General features: G+C 38.9%; 1 protein-coding gene and 1 pseudogene across 3 annotated transcripts; both read right to left on the bottom strand.

The window, feature by feature from the left end:
* Positions 1 to 3,012: 3,012 nt before the first annotated feature.
* Positions 3,013 to 4,018, bottom strand: LOC121634225 (annotated as a pseudogene).
* Positions 4,019 to 5,358: 1,340 nt separating this feature from the next.
* On the bottom strand, positions 5,359 to 18,436 carry selenoi (selenoprotein I). Of its 3 annotated transcripts, XR_006009042.1 has the most exons (11): positions 18,165 to 18,434; positions 14,991 to 15,059; positions 14,310 to 14,418; positions 13,796 to 13,870; positions 12,107 to 12,369; positions 11,779 to 11,887; positions 11,652 to 11,700; positions 11,383 to 11,563; positions 11,115 to 11,294; positions 5,494 to 8,220; positions 5,359 to 5,451 (listed from the first exon to the last, which is right to left on the bottom strand). XR_006009042.1 is itself a non-coding variant. In XM_041975217.1 (10 exons), exons 1-10 carry the CDS (start codon positions 18,219 to 18,221, stop codon positions 8,113 to 8,115), a joined length of 1,200 nt encoding a protein of 399 aa, XP_041831151.1. In that variant the 5' UTR covers positions 18,222 to 18,434; the 3' UTR covers positions 5,359 to 8,112. The 3 variants fall into 3 exon arrangements, 2 of the variants coding, with proteins under 2 accessions (XP_041831151.1, XP_041831152.1); XM_041975217.1 differs by having other exon boundaries at positions 5,359 to 8,220; XM_041975218.1 differs by lacking the exon at positions 5,359 to 5,451 and having other exon boundaries at positions 8,131 to 8,220; positions 18,165 to 18,436.
* Positions 18,437 to 18,647: the final 211 nt, after the last annotated feature.

Below are 18,647 nucleotides of genomic sequence, written 5' to 3'. Positions count from 1 at the left end.
GGAGGGACAATATTAAGTCAACTGTGTTGTGACAAAACAGTTGGTGTTGATTCATTGGGATGTTCAGGTTCAGGGAATGTGTGGGCATTAATTTTCAATTACGCGGGTGTCTATATACATATATGTATATATATATATATATATATATATATATATATATATATATATATATATATATATATATATATATATTCAGCCACCAAAAAGCTGCCAGATTTATGAACTGTGCTCTGGCTGTATATCGCCAAACCTTGTAAAAAGCATCCTGCTGCATTAGGCCCTTCCCAGAAAATCAAACGGCTCAAATATTTAACTCATAACACAGCAGCAATCCTCTGACTCACTCACTGCTCTTTGTTTGGATGAATCATTGCTTGATGAGAATTTCTGGATTAAAGGGATCTTGATGTCCGGCCTCAGTGCCTATACACTCAATTTGTGGAGAAGTTAGAGAAAGGCAAGGCCCATATTTGAACATACTGTCATTTATTAACAGCAAACTCACCAGTTTCCTCCCTTTGATGCCCTCTGCCAGCTACACTAAGGATTATTCTCTATGTTTGGAAGTTTTGTTTCATTTTGATTTTTAACTTTCGCTCTTAGATTTATGATACCCATGGTGCTGTTTAAAGGGTTTCTGTGAGTGTAGAGATGACAAAAACAAAAACACAAGCTTTTGCTGGCAGACAAACTAGCCGGCATGAATCCATATCAGTTACTAATGAAGTCTGTAAAAGAGAACAGAGCCACATGAGTCAGAGGTGTTAAGTTCAGCACATGTTGTTCATACTGTGAAGAGGACTATAAAAATGCCAACTGTTGCTTTACCTGTGAAACTCATTTTAGTCTGACATGATACTTAGGGTTTTCACTCCAAAGTCTTCTGCTAAGCAAAGAGCATGATGCAGAAATTTATTGATATATGGCTCCATCTGCTGGACTTTTATAGAGATTTGGACAAATTCTGTAGACATTCCCAACATAATCAGTGAAATGTTTCCTTTGTGTATGTTAAAAAAAGGTAATCATTTTAGATAAGAGGAACATTTATGAATGAGTAATTAAATAATCATCCATGAGGGTCCATCTATAGAAGCGGAAGTTTAGGATGTTCGATGCTCTGGATCTGGATCATACATGTGTATGTTAACACAATGCCAAGGAGGCAACACATCAGCAGTTATCTTGGGGAAGAAATTGCTGCTGTTCATCAGTCTGGGAAGGATTATAAGATGATTGTCAATATGGAGTCCATCATTCATTAAAGAAGAGGATCATTAAGAAATGAACATTTGAGTCAGTTGCCTTCCCAGGAGTGAATGTTCCTGTAACATCAGTCCAAAGTTTAGATCCTGCAGTGTTCAGAGAAACTGCAAAAACCCAAGAGCTACATCTCCGACTCTACTGACCTTGTTTGGATGGGTTGCAGGGGAAGGAATGTTCTTTCCACTAAAGAAAAGAACAATACGAGAAAACTTGGGTTTTCAGAACTGCAGCTGAAAAAACAAGACCTCTGGAACAAAATCCTTTGAACAAATGAGAACAACCATAATGGAGATAATTGGTCTTAATGCACAGATTCACATTAAGTGAAAACTAGATAAAGCATATTAGCACAAACACTTAATACTTATTGTCCAGCATGGTGGTGGGGTGGAGATGATGTGGGCTTGTTTTGCAGGTACAGGACTTGGACACCTTACAGTCACCGATTCAACCATGATCCCCTCTTTATACCATGAGGCCATGCAGAAACACTGCTCCCACCATGTACGTCATATGTGCTTGGGGCAGTGCCAAGGATCAACACCCAAAAAAGTGTACTGATTAAAATGCTGCTGTGGGACTTTAATAGAGCTGCACATGAATTAAGGCCTGCAAATTATAAACAAAAGGGCAAAAAAGGTTAGCAGCTCAATTTTATGAGATGGGCAACTATTTATTTCTATCTCTAATAAAGACATTATACAAATTTATAACCCAAAATGACACCAAGTTTCACTGATAAGTCACCGGGGAACCTTTTGTTCTGTGTCTATTTTTTTTAAATACTACTATTGAAAAAAGTCTGTTCTCTGCTCATTGTCTTGTTGGCATGTGGAACATCACAGTCAGCTGGGGAGCTCATCTTCATACTAATCTAACCTTATGGTGATCTCAGATCATTTTCAGAGAATGATTTTAGTGTGTCATCTTTAGGGTAATTTTTCAGCGTAACATTTATGATATATGTTAACAAAAATCACCGTACAAAGCACAGCCAGTGACATGCCAAATATTACATAAACTTTAATGTAGTCGTATCAATACAGCAAAGGGATTGACAGGAGCCTTGCTGAACATCTCGTTTTGTGACATGCACCATCACAATAACACAGAGCTGCAGCTCAAATTCGCTCTGCCACATTTCCACAAGCCCCCACAAGCTTTCTTGCAGCCACAGTGCACAAGCTCTTGACATACTTTGGAAGCTTTGAGGAGCTGGTTTAACCTTGGATTGAAGCCTTTCCGGGCCTCCTTCTATAGATCTTGCACTGAATTCAGGGCCTGACCCCACACACAGCCACCTTGATAAGAAGCTCTTTTTATATGTTACACTAATGCTGCTTTTTTTCAAGTGACTTGTCGAACTCATCCTTACTAAGTGCAGTACGGTGCAACTACATTTTTACTGTCAGTATTTTAGTATGTTAGGTTTTTTTGTGTGCTGCAGATGTTTCCTTGATGTTTTAGTTATAGTATCTTTATTGATACCCATAGGTAAATTTGTTCTGCAGTAGAAGAGGCTGTCCTTTCTACAAAAAAAAAAAAGATAAAAGGAAATAAAACATAGGCAAAAGGACAAAGACCAAATGCACCAACACAAACAGTAAGTACTCCTGTGAGGTTTGAATATGAGGGTATTCCTTGAAAATCTTACTTACTGAGCTACTTACTAAAATGTGCCATAATCACAGACTGATTAAAATATCAGTACTTATGAGACCATATATACTGTTATCACTTTGGTGTTTAGATTGAAACAGGCACGTAGAGTTTAAACTCTGCTGGGAACTCAACCTCAGAGTATATTCTGTCTGTGAAGCACACCCTCCTAATATGGCAGCTTGCATGAATCTGAGATTAAAGTGCTTTCATTTCTGAGTTCTTACAAAGTACTTATATTAGGGATACCTTAATTCCAGTTGTGTAAGTTGCATCTAAAGACAGCTAGTTATTTGTCTGGATACTAGCCTGTAAATGCTGTGTTCCATTGGCCTTCCTGGTGAAGTCTGACAGGTTGAACTGAATTTGCTTCCAGCCATTATTGAGCCTTAGTGGCGTGGTGCAGTTAAACTGGCTCACTTGCATCTTATTCCAACAGGTACTTGCTTGAACGGTCGTGGAATGTTTCTGTCACCCAACACCTGAAAAGTAAAAAAAAAAAAGAAAATACTGGTGATTGTGAATTTATTGTATGTTAGATACACAAGAAGAGTCCTGGATATGTACATGGATTTCAAAGGTGAAATACGTATTGAGGCTCTTAATGAAGCAATTGTCTTCTTGGGGTCTGCAGGAAATGTTATATATGTGGTGCTGCAGGGAGGGGAGACCTGATAAAAAGGGAGGATGAGTAAGACTAATGTTTGAATGAGTGGACTTCAGCTGATGAATTTGTCAAGAAAAATTTACCTGATGTTTGTTCCCCTCAAGAACAAACAACACTGAAGACATTATGTCATCATTAGTGGCTTTCCTGATGCAACATTCCTCACCTGTAAACAAGTAAAAAATGCTAATTGATCATCCATCTTTTTGGCCTTGCCACAAGTAGCATCATCTACTGTAAACAAAATGACAAGTTTTCTATCTGACAGTGACCCAAGTATTTGCTTGCTGAATATGTTTATTTATAATTCTTGTGGTCCTGGTTGTGAAGTGCTCAGCAAACTGCTGTAATAGCTTATGTATAGATCATTTATTCTTGTATTATATATCTGTTTCAGAAACCACACATACATGCAGTTACCTTCATGTTTAATGTTAATAAACAACCCAAACCCAAAGGAAACGCTCATCTTTATGCATTTTGACAGATGCCCCCTGGTGGCCACAATTATCAAACTGGTAAAAATGCACATTACTAACCAACCAGAATTCCAGGAACTACATTAAATCATATGGCTTCTGTTTAATTAAATGAAAATAGTAAATAATGAAGGAGAAGTCAGCAAAAGAAGTGAAAATCATCAAAGTATGTTTGAAAATTGCAATTGAAGAATTTAATGCTGTAACAATGCTTCAAAGATAAAATTATTAACATCTTATTGTTATTGTTACAAGTATACAATATCATAATAAAAGGGTTGGACGGCCCCCTGTGAAATTTTGCTTGGGACCCCCAGAGACTCAGTAATTGCCTCTGGGTCTAAATACAAATGATAGGTATTAATTCTAAGAATTAAGTAATAAATACACAGTCCAACCAAGTCATTACTAATTAACTAAATAAGTTATCCATCATGGTGTTCCCTTTTAAAGACATAAGCAATTAAACTATTAACTGACAAGATATGGGCCCTGCTCGGCTAATGACAGGATTGAAATGATAAATGTAACCAACACAATCTTTTTACATGAGACGTCAGCTACTTTTAGTACTACTGGCAAGTTCATTTCAATTAGTTACATAATATAAGCTCAGTGAGAGCACTTCATGTTCCATTAGTTAAGAGGGTTGCTCCATACAGACAAAAGTCAACGTTGAAAGGTGTTTTTAAACACCTTACTTGATTTTAGTGCAAGTCATTTTGTCCTTGAGTTGTCAAGAGACCACTGATGATGGCTGCTAACAAGGTGTGTTAATAGATTTTGCTTTCCTTGTCAATCACCATAGTGACAGTTTGTAATCTATAAGTAAAATTTGGTTGTATCTATCAGTCACAGCTGATACTGGCTGAATCCTAAATGTTGGCAAGATGTTTAACTTTTTGTGAATAGTGGAGGAAAATACTTTGATGGTATTCTATACCTAATCTGTTAAGATATGGGTCAAATATCGAATTATTAATCTATGACTGGGCCACTGTAAAATTCAAACTTCACTTGATAAATGGGGCCCGCCCGCAGTAATCAATGGCCCAACCTGTTACTGTGTCCTGGTGCCGGGAGTGCATTGAAGTTTCTGGCAAAAACACAGCAAAATTCATTCAAAAAAGTTATTTTATTTGTTTCTGGACAGTCCTTTCTTTCACTGGTTAAATACAACGCCACAAATGACCACAACCATAGCCCTGAAGTGTTTTCCAGAGCAGCATTACACAACATATTAATTCAATGATCCAGGGGCAAATTAAGTTAATTTTTTAACTTGAAAAGTACTGAGTGAAATTGAGAATTGCACAAAAAAAGAAAAAGAAAAAAAAAGATTACAAGTCAAATCTGTAAAAATGAAAATAAGGAACATTTCTGCCAAATGCATGACAAACTCTTTGTTTCATTGAACGGTACTTATTTTCTCCCAGGTAACAGCGGATATGAAATCCCTTACTGCAGTATTATTTAGTAGTGTTTACAGTCTGGGATGCAGATCTTCACACCCACACCTTTTTCAAACCTGGAACTGATCCAATCAGACAGTAAATCAGCAACACTAAAACTTTAACTTTTTTTTTTTTAAAAAACTACATCAACAGATGTAAGTACTGCAATTTAGACCGCTTTATAAATTGCAGTGGTGAGTGGCAACACATCAAAGTCATGTGCCTTGTGTTAGGAGAAATCTGCCTACCAGACAACAATCCCATTTGTAATAATTAAAAAAAAAAATTAAATTAAAATGAATACATATATTTACAGACGCTCACACATACAGTCAAAACACTCATACTTGTATAGACATGTACACGTGGAGCTGTACAGACCCAGGCAGTACATACACCCACCACAAACACACTTCACTGGTTTGATGGTAAAATCACAGCAGCTGTCTGATCACAATAATCTTCGATGCCCAAAGTCCCAAAGAAAGAAAGCCGTCATTTAAACCATTGTAATGTAATCAGGGCTATGTACAAATTTCCCCGTATGCAGTGTGGAGGCACTGCAAACCACAGATGATTACTTAGATGGGTATAAAGACAGTTACGCATCTTTTTGTTTATCCTGTAGATACAGGGATGCTGCAAAGTCCTATGTGGTCTAAATGTTCAGTAACTGTTAATTTACAAAATGTCTGAACTTTCAAACTTGCAATATCAAATGTTTCCTATATAACTTTAAATTAAATGCCACAATAATTTATAATATGTGAAAATGTTGGTTACTGTGACATTCTTCCAGATAACTGACAGAAATAAACTTCCAGCTGGATGTACCAATTGTTTGGCGAGTCAAAAGTTTTCCTGGCAAATGATCTTCTGGCTTGTTTGAACATTTTCTTTTGCCCTCACGGATGCAGACACTAGGTCCATCATTTACAGCCAAACAAAATCTCCCTGCCAGGACAATCTTAGATCTGATCTTAGAAAAATGTGCTCAGATACAAAGAACCTGTCACTTTTTGACAAGTACACACACAAAAAAAGCTTATTTCTTCCAAATGACAACTGCACCAAAACACAGGCGATGTTGTAGCATTGTTTGAGCTGACAGCTTGTAAACAAGGCTTGCCTCAACTTTCTTAACCAGCAGCTACAACTGATCTCCTCCATCTTAAGACAAAGCCTGAAACATACAGTGTTTACCAGACTGAAAAACTGCTACCAGATGAGTTCTAAGACAGTAAATGTAAAAAGATGTCATAATATCCAAGTGACGGCTGTTGGTTTAGCAGCTTCTGCGCTGTCCTGTGCGAAGGCTTGTTTCCTCAGAGCGAGTCCGCTCCGTTAAACGGCTTTTGAACACGCTCATCATTCAAGCGCTGCGCGACTTTAAAACCACACACACCGCCGCCAAAGAGGCAGACAAAAATATACCAAAGACGTGTGTAAAAATGTATAAAAACAAAAGAACGAATCAGCGTGAAAACACGACACCTCAAAGGGAAGGAAGAGCCGGGAGATCAGTGCTCAGACACAGGTGGAAAAAAGAGGAGGGTTAGTAGAGATTACCCTGATCAATTCTTGTTTGTTAGTCAATTATCAACTCTCCTCATGACAGCTGCTGCCACGGAGCACACTGTAGAGAGGGAAATGCATAAAACATTTCACTGAAAGTAAATCATCTTTTTATGTTTTGTCTTGGTTGGAAAATGAAAGTCCCCACACCTCAACACTTATGTTATATAAGTAGTTATAAACATACTCACAAACTTCCAAATGCAAATCATTTGATGACTTAAAAACAAACAAACAGGTTTCATCAAACACTTCTTGAGGCATTCCAGTTCATATAATTAAACAGAAACATTTCCTCAAGGCATATTATACATTCATAATACTATGCAAGTACAACTGTGTGTTCATGTCCGCGGCTGTGTTTGAATTCAAATATCTGCCATGAAATACATATAACCTGCATAAAAGCAGTGTAACGTATCCGTTTGTGTGTGTAGTCCATCCCCGTGAGGACATCAAAGTTTCGGAAGTTGGTGGGACTGGTTGTATTTTCCACAGTCCTGACATGACAAGACAGGCTGTCTGAGGGTTAAAAGTTGGTTTTTAGGGATGAGGTTACATCAGGTTTAGTTAAAGGCGAGGCCTCTACTTGCTATAATTGAGGTTAGGGTTAAGGATATCCTGAATCCATGGAAAATGAGGGCCATCCCTCACAAAAGGTACAAATGCATGTGTGTTGCTTTATTTTTCCTTTTTTTTTTTTTTCACGGCTCGCCTGGGCTTCTGTCCTCACGACGGAAGCACATTTCCGTAGGAAACAATTGCACCTCATTGGCTCAGCCAAGTTAGCCAATCACCAGTGGCGGAAGCCAGAGCCCCTGGGCCCGCCCCATCGCAGAGGCCAGAGTTTGGTCAGTTGGTATGGGAATGTGTGTGTGTGTCTGTATCTGTGTGGGTGTGTGAAAAGAAGCACACAGTCCATTCCACTTGAAGTGTCCTTCTGGATGGAGGGGAGGGGATGTGGTTTCCGTGGTGATGAGTGAAGTGTCGGTAAGCCGAAGAGAGGATCAACCTAAACCTCTGCTTCTGTCAAGCCGATTCGTTCCTCCTCCTGTCAGTCACTGCTGGGCTTCTTCAGGGAGAAGGCGAAGATGTTGAAGTGGCCGCTGAGCTGCTGTACCTGCAATAAAGAAAAATTAATTATTCAAATTCATGGACTTATTAGGTCATTTGGGATTTATTCCCATTGTTCTGCTGAAGCCATAATATTATATATATCAGTTGTTGCATGAATGCAGCCTGCCTGCGACTGAGATGTTTGAGGTTAGACCGGGAAGTTTGAGTCATCAGCTTGCAAAGACAGGATAAAGAATCTTGATGTTTTTCGATCAAAGGCTTTTGTTTGACATCCATATCAAAGAGGTAACAAGAGTGGCCTTCTTTGATGTCAGAAGTATGACATCTTTGAGTGACATGTAGCCATGCAAATACATTTAAATCTTTGGGACATCCAGGTTGGATTACTTTAACTGGTTCCCCTAAATATCCCACACCAGCCCTGTGTTTGTCACACTTAGAGAATATTTTAAAGTGTTGTCATTAAATGCTAAAGTATTAAATGACAATGCATCATGATATTCCTCAAAATTAGGCTGGTTTTATTGTACTTGACATCAACTACAGGGTGTGCAGAATTATTAGGCAAGTTGTATTTTTGAGGATTAATTTTATTATAGAACAACAAATATGTTCGCAATGAACACAAAAGACTCATAAATATCAAAGCTGAATATTTTTGGAAGTTGGAGTCGGGCTTTTTTGGTTTTAGTATCTTAGGAGGATATCTGTGTGTGCAGGTGACTATTACTGTGCATAATTATTAGGCAACTTAACAAAAACCAACTTATTTATTTTCACCAGGGAAACCAATATAACAACTCAAAATTTACAAATATACATTTCTGACATTCAAAAACAAAACAAAAACAAATCAGTGACCAATATAACCACCTTTCTTTGCGAGGACACTCAAAAGCCTGCCATCCATAGATTCTGTCAGTGTTTTGATCTGTTCACGATCAACATTGCGTGCAGCAGCAACCACAGCCTCCCAGACACTGTTCAGAGGGGTGTACTGTTTTCCCTCCCTGTAGATCTCACATTTGATGAGGGACCACAGGTTCTCTGTGGGGTTAAGATCAGGTGAACAAGGAGGCCATGTCATTATTTTTTCTTCTTTTAGACCTTTTCTGGCCAGCCACGCAGTGGAGTACTTGGATGCGTGTGATGGAGCATTGTCCTGCATGAAAATCATGTTTTTCTTGAACGATGCTGACTTCTTCCTGTACCACTGCTTGAAGAAGATGTCTTCCAGAAACTGGCGGTAGGACTGGGAGTTGAGCTTGACTCCATCCTCAACCTGAAAAGGTCCCACAAGCTCATCTTTGATGATACCAGCCCATACCAGTATCCTACCTCCACCTTGCTGGCGTCTGAGTCGGAGTGGAGCTCTCTGCCCTGTACTGATCCAGCCACGGGCCCATCCATCTGGCCCATCAAGACTCACTCTCATTTCATCAGTCCATAAAACCTTAGAAAAATCAGTCTTATGATATTTCTTGGCCCAGTCTTGATGTTTTATCTTGTGTGTCTTGTTCAGTGGTGGTCGTTTTTCAGCCGTCCTTACCTTGGCCATGTCCCTGAGTATTGCACACCTTGTGCTTCTTGGCACTCCAGTGATGTTGCAGCTCTGAAATATAGCAAAACTGGTGGCCAATGGCATCTTGGCAGCTTCATGCTTGATTTTCCTCAGTTCATGGGCAGTTATTTTGTGCCTTGTGTTTTCAACACGCTTCTTGCGACCCTGTTGACTGTTTTGAATGAAACGCTTGATTGTTTGATGATCACGCCTCAAAAGCTTGGCAATTTTAAGAGTACTGCATCCCACTGTAAGACATCTCACTTTTTTTGACTTTTCAGAGTCCGTCAAATCTCTCTTCTGACCCATTTTGCCAAAGGAATGGAAGTTGCCTAATAATTATGCACACCTGATATAAGGTGTTGATGTCATTAGACCACACCCCTTCTCATTACAGAGATGCACATCACCTGATATGCTTAATTGGTAGTAGGCTTTCAAGCCTGTACCGGTTGGAGTAAAACAACATGCATAAAGAGGATGATGTGATCAAAATACTCATTTGCCTAATAATTCTGCACACACTGTATTTTTTCTATGTATGACTGGGTCTTAACCATATTTTCCACTGAGTTGGGAATTACTGCAGTAGATGGGCTAGGAACAACCTTTTCCATTGTTATGAGAACTGTACATTGTAAAACAAAAAATGAAAAGAATCCAAATCAATTTAATATCCAGAGTATCTTGATCATCGTCCTGAATCTTGTCTTTTCCGAAGTACTTATCAGAACCTTGTCTTTGGCTGTATGGATTGTGATGGTGTTCTTTATCTCCATCCACCATTTTCATACATTTTTGGTACTTCAAAGCAAGCTTGTGGCTCAGATGGTGCTGCAGATTGCTCCCGTTGCTGCAACTTTAGCTCGACAGGATTTGCATTAAAGAGTTGTTTAGGTCCCATCCATCCTTTTAAAATCAAAGTATCTCCAGACAACAGATACGGCTCCGTATCTGTCACATACCGCTCAGCTCAACACCTTTAATAGTCCAGGTGTTCTGCTGCACATACTGTATGTTTAGTTGTGCAGCAGTGAAAAAGGTTCCCCCTCCAACAATTTTCTGCTCCAAATTAGTGTTTGTGGTCCCAAGATTCAGGAAAAAGGTGGTTGGAGAGGGAGAAATTATTGTCTTTTTTTTTTAACAGTAACATTTAGCAGCAAAGAAAAAATGAGAAATTCTTCTTTTAATTCTAATGTAAATCTAACTGTTAAGTGTTGATAAGCACCAGCTGACAAAGCTATAGTTACTTTCCCTGTCCAAACGTCTCATGTGGAAACTTTTTCTCATCCTGTCCTCGAGACTCCACTATCCACTCTGCAATCATGTAAATTAGCATATCCAAATGCTTTGTGTGTGTTTGTGTGTGGTCTTACCACTGATATGCCATAGTGTATGTGTGCTAGTACGACAGCAGCTGTCCACAAATGAAGCAGCAGTGTCTCGTTGGTGAAGACCCCCGTCACAGCTAGCAACACCACCGCAGACATGGGCAGCAGCAGCCAGGTCAGCGGCTGGCAACGTGTGTTACTCATCTGACACACAATCAGCTTACACTAAAGTGCACACATACACAAAAACATGATTAGATGCATAGCTACAGATATTTCTGATCTGTGAGGCTGAAATGTTGGAGACACTCACAGTGACATTGGCGAAAGCTGTCCCCACCATGAGGTAGTAGATCCTGGGCTGCAGCTCGAGGATATTGGATGGAGAGCAGAAAACCCAAGCGGTGGACAAAACAAAGAGGAGGACGGGAGAGAGGAAAGGCAGGAGAGCTTCGTACAGGCTGCTGTGCTTCAGTGTATTACTCCGGTGAGCCCTGAAAATGAACAAAATTTGAAAATGTCAGAGCACAGCATAAAATACAAACACCAAATCAAATAAAGGCTTTTCTAAACTGTGCCTACTTCAGGACGTTGTAGAGGCTCATGGGTAAGGTCACAGTGAAGGAGCAGGCTGGGAATAAGCAAACCTTAATGTTAACGGCTGTCTGGGCAAGCGAATGAACAAATTCATGAACAAAACACAACTCACCTATGATCATAAAGGTGAAAAGGTCTCTGTAAAGAAAGCTCCAGATAACTGGCTGGTACCACTTTTCCACACCAACCACAGCAGTGATCAAGTAGACAAGTGAAATTGTCTGGAAGATGATCCATAACATCAAGTCATTAAAAATCCAGTTTATTAAGGTTGCAGTCAAACCACAATCTAAACTCCTCCTTCAATTAGTTTACTACACAAATCACTGGATTTTTCCATGTTCTGAAGAAGTGTGATGGAAGCTTCTCCACAGACAATTAGTCAGCTGAGGTATTTAACATATCTAGGATTTTATGTGTGCATCTGTGTGGGTTTTTACCACTTGGCTGATGTCGTATCCCCAGGGCAGAAACAAGATGCCAGTGTTGTATTTCTCCCAGTGGGACAGAATGAAGGAAAACAGCACCACCCACAGTATGTAATAGAGCGTCACCACGCTCACGCCGCTCTCCCCACGGCCAAATATGGAGTATACAGTGGCCACGAAGAAGATACACGCCCAGCTATCAAGACCGTGGTCAAAAAGCTCCCCTAGTGGCGTGGAAGAGTTGGTGCGGCGCGCCTGTTTACCATCAACACCATCTATAAAAAGCAAGCAAAGACATGAGCTGTTAGACACAGCATGGTATGTTTATGGGCTGTTTCTATAAAGACACATATGTAGAAAAAAAGCTAAATATTATCTGCCTTTTAACAAGTCTTGCATCTCCATTTAGTTAAAGCTGCCCACACTCACATAGCTGCGTAATGTCAGTGACATTCCAACTTCCCACCACTGCTGCAGCAAATACTCTGTGCTATATTCACTTCGACCTATCATGGAAGCTCTCTGGACAGACTTATAAAAAAAACTACACAGAAATGTGTTTAATATTAAATTCTTCATCACTGTCCTATTTCTGCGGCCTCCTGTCTGAAATGACAGGCCCAAAATAAATCAAGTACATCTTCACAGCTACAAGGGCTGTATAAGTAATCTGGGTCTTATAGAAAGCTGAGACATGTGAGATTACTATAGAAGTGTAAGAAACAAGATATGTGTTGCTGTGTCAGACAAAATTCACTTGGACACAACAGAAGATGTAAATGGTTATCTCCTCCTAAAAGAGAACCACATTACTTTCAGTGAAAACCATCAGATAGCAGCTCAATTCATCTGGGAATTAGTGGCGTAACATTTTATAAGGAACTGTGCAAAATAGATGCTAACAAAGTGAACCTGAGCAGTTTTACAGACATTTTAATAGAGGTGTTATATAGGTGGATATCTCAGGAACCCATCAGCCTATGTTGATGATTGAAACTTCTCATAATCATTAGTCATGAGAAACATCGTGAGGATCCAGAAAATCCTACAAAATCAATCTTCTCAGCTATTAATGAGATAGGCAGGCTGGTGATAGTAATGGTTAAAGTCAAATTAGTTTATAGAATACTGAATTATATGGTATGTTTCAAAAAGCAGCTAGGGGTACATGATCAAAACTGGCCCCTAAGGGGATAATTATTTATCGTGATTCAGTAAATCATCATATAAATTAAAAGAGAACCCCTTAATGAAAAATGTTTTTTAAAGAATTGTGAAAAATATTAAACTTTTATCATTTTATTGAAGTTTAAAGTTCAAATTACAAATCGTGAACAGTCACAATGCAACATTTTTTTTAAAGCAAGGCATAAGGGTTAATCACACATTGATGAGACAGACATCTTAATCGCTGCTTTATGACTTCCTTTATATGATCTGCTTGAAGTGGAGAAATTAGTAGAAGCTCTACAGTGGACAGTGCAGTTTTTGTTGCATGTCCATAGAATTGCTTAGGGTTTGAATTGCATTTCATTTGAATAGCAATGCTTCATGGAGCCTTTAGCTGATTTCCCCCCCTTTGATTTTGGCATGTTAGGTTTGGTTCTTCCTAGCATGGTTCATGGGGTGCATCTCTAAACATGTCCACAATAAGGCACTTATAAGCTATTAAATGAGGCCTGTGTGTAGGTTAAAACTCACCAAGAGTATAGGCTAAGAAGTTGAAGAGCCCTGCAGCAACCCAGACCCAGCTAGGCACATGTTCATGTCCTGCAGCTGAGACACAAATAACATAAATGTTCAGCACACCACAGAGAGAAAAAGGAGGACAATAAAACATATTCCCAAAGTTTTAACAGAAACATGAGAGTAAAATTTGATTCAACTCTCCTTTTAAGGAATGTTTTTAAAATCAAAATGATAGAAAAGTATGTGTTTAGATGAGACAACAGCCATGCCAAAACACTGAATTTTAACATGATGTGGCTTGACATGATAACATAGTTTCCTGTGTGTGAAAGACGTAATGGATTTGTGATTACCTACGAGACGCTGGACTTTGCCTTTCATAAAACAAATCAATGTCTCTCATGTTCTCTCACCCACTTATTTAAAGCACTGTGACGGATTCATCCAGCTTACACTTTGTTTTAGAGCCAAATATTTGCAACCGCACTCTCTCACGCACAAGACAAACAAAGCAAAAAGGACCTACAAGAAGCAGTGAAGTCAAAGTCGTAGAAGGCCAACATGAGGAAGTTCAACACGAGGAACATAAAGCCTGTGAATGTGATAAGGTTCGGGGCGAGCCATGTTGGTAGAAACTGAGGAGAAATAAACAGATCATGAACATTTACATCTTTACTTACATAGTTACAGCTTTCTTATTATGGTAATGACAGATTAAATAACTGCACATATATTTTGTCACAGGTTCATGGACAGTACAAGAATTTAACGTTAGGCTGTCATCAGACAGGAATTAAAGGAACACATATAATCTGAAACAGTCAGTTACATAAGACAGGGGTGTCCAACTCTGGTCCTCAAGGGCCACAATCCCAGTTTCCCTGCTCCAACACACCCGATTAAAATCAAATGACTCTCCTCAAATGTTTGTTGTCAAGCTCTGCCCAAGCATGTTGACCCAAAAATCCAATTCAGGTGTACTACAGCAAGAAATATCCAAAAACATATAGGACAGCAGCCCTCGAGGGCAGACTTTGGACACCGCTGATGTAAGAGATCAACAGTTTGTACATGTTGGATAGATACATGCCAACTCTCAGGATAACATTTGTTTAAAGTGCGGTCAGAGGTAGTCTCTGATGCCTGGAAACCTCACCAATAAAGCAAAAGTGCAAACAGACATGAATTTTAAATACATAATTCTCACCTTCACCACAAAGTTCCAGAAAGGATGCATAACATAGATGGACAGGGGATTTGAATCCACAGCACTGTACTGCAAAAACACACAAAATTTCACCTGTGAGGATGAACCATATTCAAAAACTTCAAGTGTTTTGCCTTAAAGGTGAGAAATTACAATTACAATGCCTTTTATGTTTGACATCATAAATATCTGGTGTGTGAAGCCACTAATAACAGGAAAAAATGGAAACAACATGCTTGATGCTAGATCTCAAAAACTGTCACACGACGAGATGTTCAGGTTTGCATGTTTCTGTTACACCACAGAACAGCTCAGAATAAAATAGGTAAAATTATCCAGCTTCCCCATCATAGTACCTCAGTGGGAATTTTAACTACTTTGGTCTTGCCTTTTGCTTTGCTATTAACAATAAACTTTTTCCCAATTGCAAACAAACCTGAATGCAACAGTTTCTGGTATTTAAAAAAAAAAAACGTAGGCAATGAGCTGGCCACATAAGCAGAAATTCTTGATATAAGCTGCTAAAGGTTAAAATGCATTAGTGAAGTTAAGCGTTTAAGAAGCCGATATGTGACAGGAAAATTACAACTTGATTTCTGGATCGTGTTTTTACTTGCAAGCCGGCCAATTTTACCAAGCTGGGCCAGTTCAACACATGACTCATGGAAAGAGCGTATCTAAAGCAGGGATGAGGACAAACTGTCTGTGGCTGAACTGGAGAAGGAAGAAACAGTGAGTGTCAGTGTGTGCTAGTATGAGCTCAGTTTGCTTTGGCTAGTGGGAGGTCTCGGCCTAGGTACTATCTGCACGCTCGTGTGTAATAACATGCTACAGGATTATATAGCATTACTTGTGTCCACAGTAACAATTGCATAGTAGCGGAAAGCTTTAGGACAGATCCAAATTCTGACACACCTCGTTACAGACGGAAGTGAAATTAAATTACTTGCTTCATGGACTGAAATCAGCTGCTATAAATGAGCTGTTGCGTCACTGATTAAAAGCAATTTCCCCACTGAAGGACTAATAAAGGTTTCTTTCTTATTCTTATAATCTCAGTCTATCTTTGTGGCATTTATTGACCAAAGCATGTCACAAACATTTCAATAGGACTTCAAGAAATTGTCTCAGCTAGTGAAAAATAGAGCATGTCTCTTTTAATTTTTGATATTTTATTTTTACCTCTTGTAAATCATTCCAAAAGCTGCATGGCCTCATATGTCACACATTTACTGGATCATTTACTGTCATTGCTCAGACTCAAACAAACATGACTCCAGTATCTGTAACTTTATCTACGTGTGACAAACATGTCAAGCTTAGATAAGAGATCCAGCACAACGTAGCAACTTCACTCACAAAAAGAGAGAAAAAAAAGAATTCAAATGGGTTTAAATGAACCTGAGTTATGTTTACTGTTGATAATTTAGCAGTTAATACAACATTAGTCCACCACAGATGCGGATTAATGTAAATACACTCCCACTTATTGTACACAAGCACTATTAATCATCTAGACCACTAGAACATTTTTATATTAAAAATAAATCACAGATTACATGTATGTTGGCAAATGCTCAATTCTGTGTGTTACTGAAATGAATACAAATAAATTGTGGGATTAATCATCACCAAATAATAAAAAAAAAAACCAAACAAACAAACAAACAAAAAAAAAAAAAAACACCATTTTCACCCTTATCTAGCTCAACCACACTTTTGCAGACATTTTCACACTATCAAATGCAGCTCTGCAGCGTGTTAAATGAGACAAAGGATGTGAGAAGACAGGCGATAGATGGTAGAATGAAAAATAAGAGTGAGCCTTTTTTGGCAATCTTCATGGTCTCATGCTTCTGCACATGCACATTCGTGCAACTTTAAAGAGACAACCACTGGTTTAGGAAGCCACAGTGTTTTCAGTCCCTGACATTTGTCTTCCTCTGCTGTCCTGCAGCAACCAGTGCCCAGTGCACAGCAGCTACCACACAGAGGAAGCCACTTAAAAGTCAATTATTGGAAACAGGTCTCTAATGATAAACAGCTCAGAGGATTGATGCTGTAATCAAAGGCAGGAGAAAGCCTGATAGAGCCAAATTATAAACAATGAAAACAGTATAGACAAAATTATAATGGATGTAGAAAAGGATGTTTATCAAACTAAAAGAGGCTTTTTCCATCCCTTAAAAAAAAAACAACAAACTATTATTTATTATATAAATTACTATTTATAGCCTGCAACTCATATCGGGTTGCTGTTTTTGTAAAAGCTCCGGATAACTTAATAAGGATAACTTGCATGCTTATAAATATGATGTGTACAGTGTCGAGTAAAATTATGTTCTCTCATCAAATTGAACCATGAAGACGGAGTCAAGCCTCTCCCTTTCAGTCCCAGACTCCTTGGAGCTGTATGGCACCGTGACGCCCCTCATTCAAGGAAATTGCCGGGTGCGACAAGCACAAAGAGATAAATACTTTTATGGCACCTTAAAAACAGGACTTCATGTTCATTTACCATTTATTGCACAAGTCGAATTATTGGCAGTGTTTCTTTTTCCACCAATGCTCTAGTTAAAGTTCAGTGGTTTCTCTTTCAGTGATGTGTTACAGTAATTCCTAAAGCCGTTTGGTTAAAATGATAAGTGTTAAACCGGCAATTATATCTAAACATTATTTAAACGTTAAATTTATTAATGATTGAAAACAACTGGTTATTAAGTTTTCATTCAGACCATACATTGGAAATAAAAGAGTCGCTAACGATTAGCTTATTTGCACCAGTGTAAAGTTCCAACACACTATACAATAACATTTCCGAATACAGCTTTCAAAATAAAATTTAACTATCGTTAAACATTGGCTACAAGCAACAGTGAGCGTATTGACTTAAAGTTAAACATAAATCTGGACGTCACCAATTGTAAAATGATAGATGTGGCGATCAGGGTACAGCCAAGACTAACACGTGTCATACTAAAGATGCCAAAAATAAATACGTAACAGCTTTTATTTATGCAAGAAACTGTAGGAGATCCGGAAACGGGTTCTAGACAACTTCGCAATTTGTCTAAGGAGCACCCTGCTGATCGTGACAGCTAGCCGCTCAACATGCATTGGTTTGTCGGATGAATGGCTAGCTGATAGCATGCTATTGCAGCCTTTTAGTCATACCTTATATTTGTCGAAGCCCGCAAGCTGCTCCTGAGTGACATATTCGTAAAGAGCCATAATGGTGGAGTCTGGCTCAACGATGAGATAAATGGATATCCCTTCTTTTAGAAATGCAAATTCCTAATGCTAGCTGCCCAGTAAAACAACCATCTAGCTTAGCCGCTGAACGTCTTTCACGCCGGGTGAGGTGATGTCGAACCACTGGAGCCACTCCTACTGAGCGCAAGCTGACGTTACAGAAACTCAGTATCGCCACTCAGGCCTGGATGAAAGAGACAAAAAGTAAAATCAAATAAATTTTACATTATGATGACGGGAACAAATATACAAACTGATGACTACATGTGCTACGACAGTATAAAATGCTAATATGTCGCTTTTTTCTATGTCTCCTAGATTTTTAATTGAGTTTATTGACGATTGAGGTCTGATCTATAAAAACTATTTCTATGGCGCTCTTAAGCGTGACGTGGCTGTCGGTCG

Source organism: Melanotaenia boesemani, chromosome 22 (assembly GCF_017639745.1).
Source record: "Melanotaenia boesemani isolate fMelBoe1 chromosome 22, fMelBoe1.pri, whole genome shotgun sequence".
Lineage (NCBI taxonomy): Eukaryota > Metazoa > Chordata > Actinopteri > Atheriniformes > Melanotaeniidae > Melanotaenia > Melanotaenia boesemani.
Note: the sequence above shows the minus strand (reverse complement) of the source record. Positions and strands in the feature narration are given on the sequence as shown.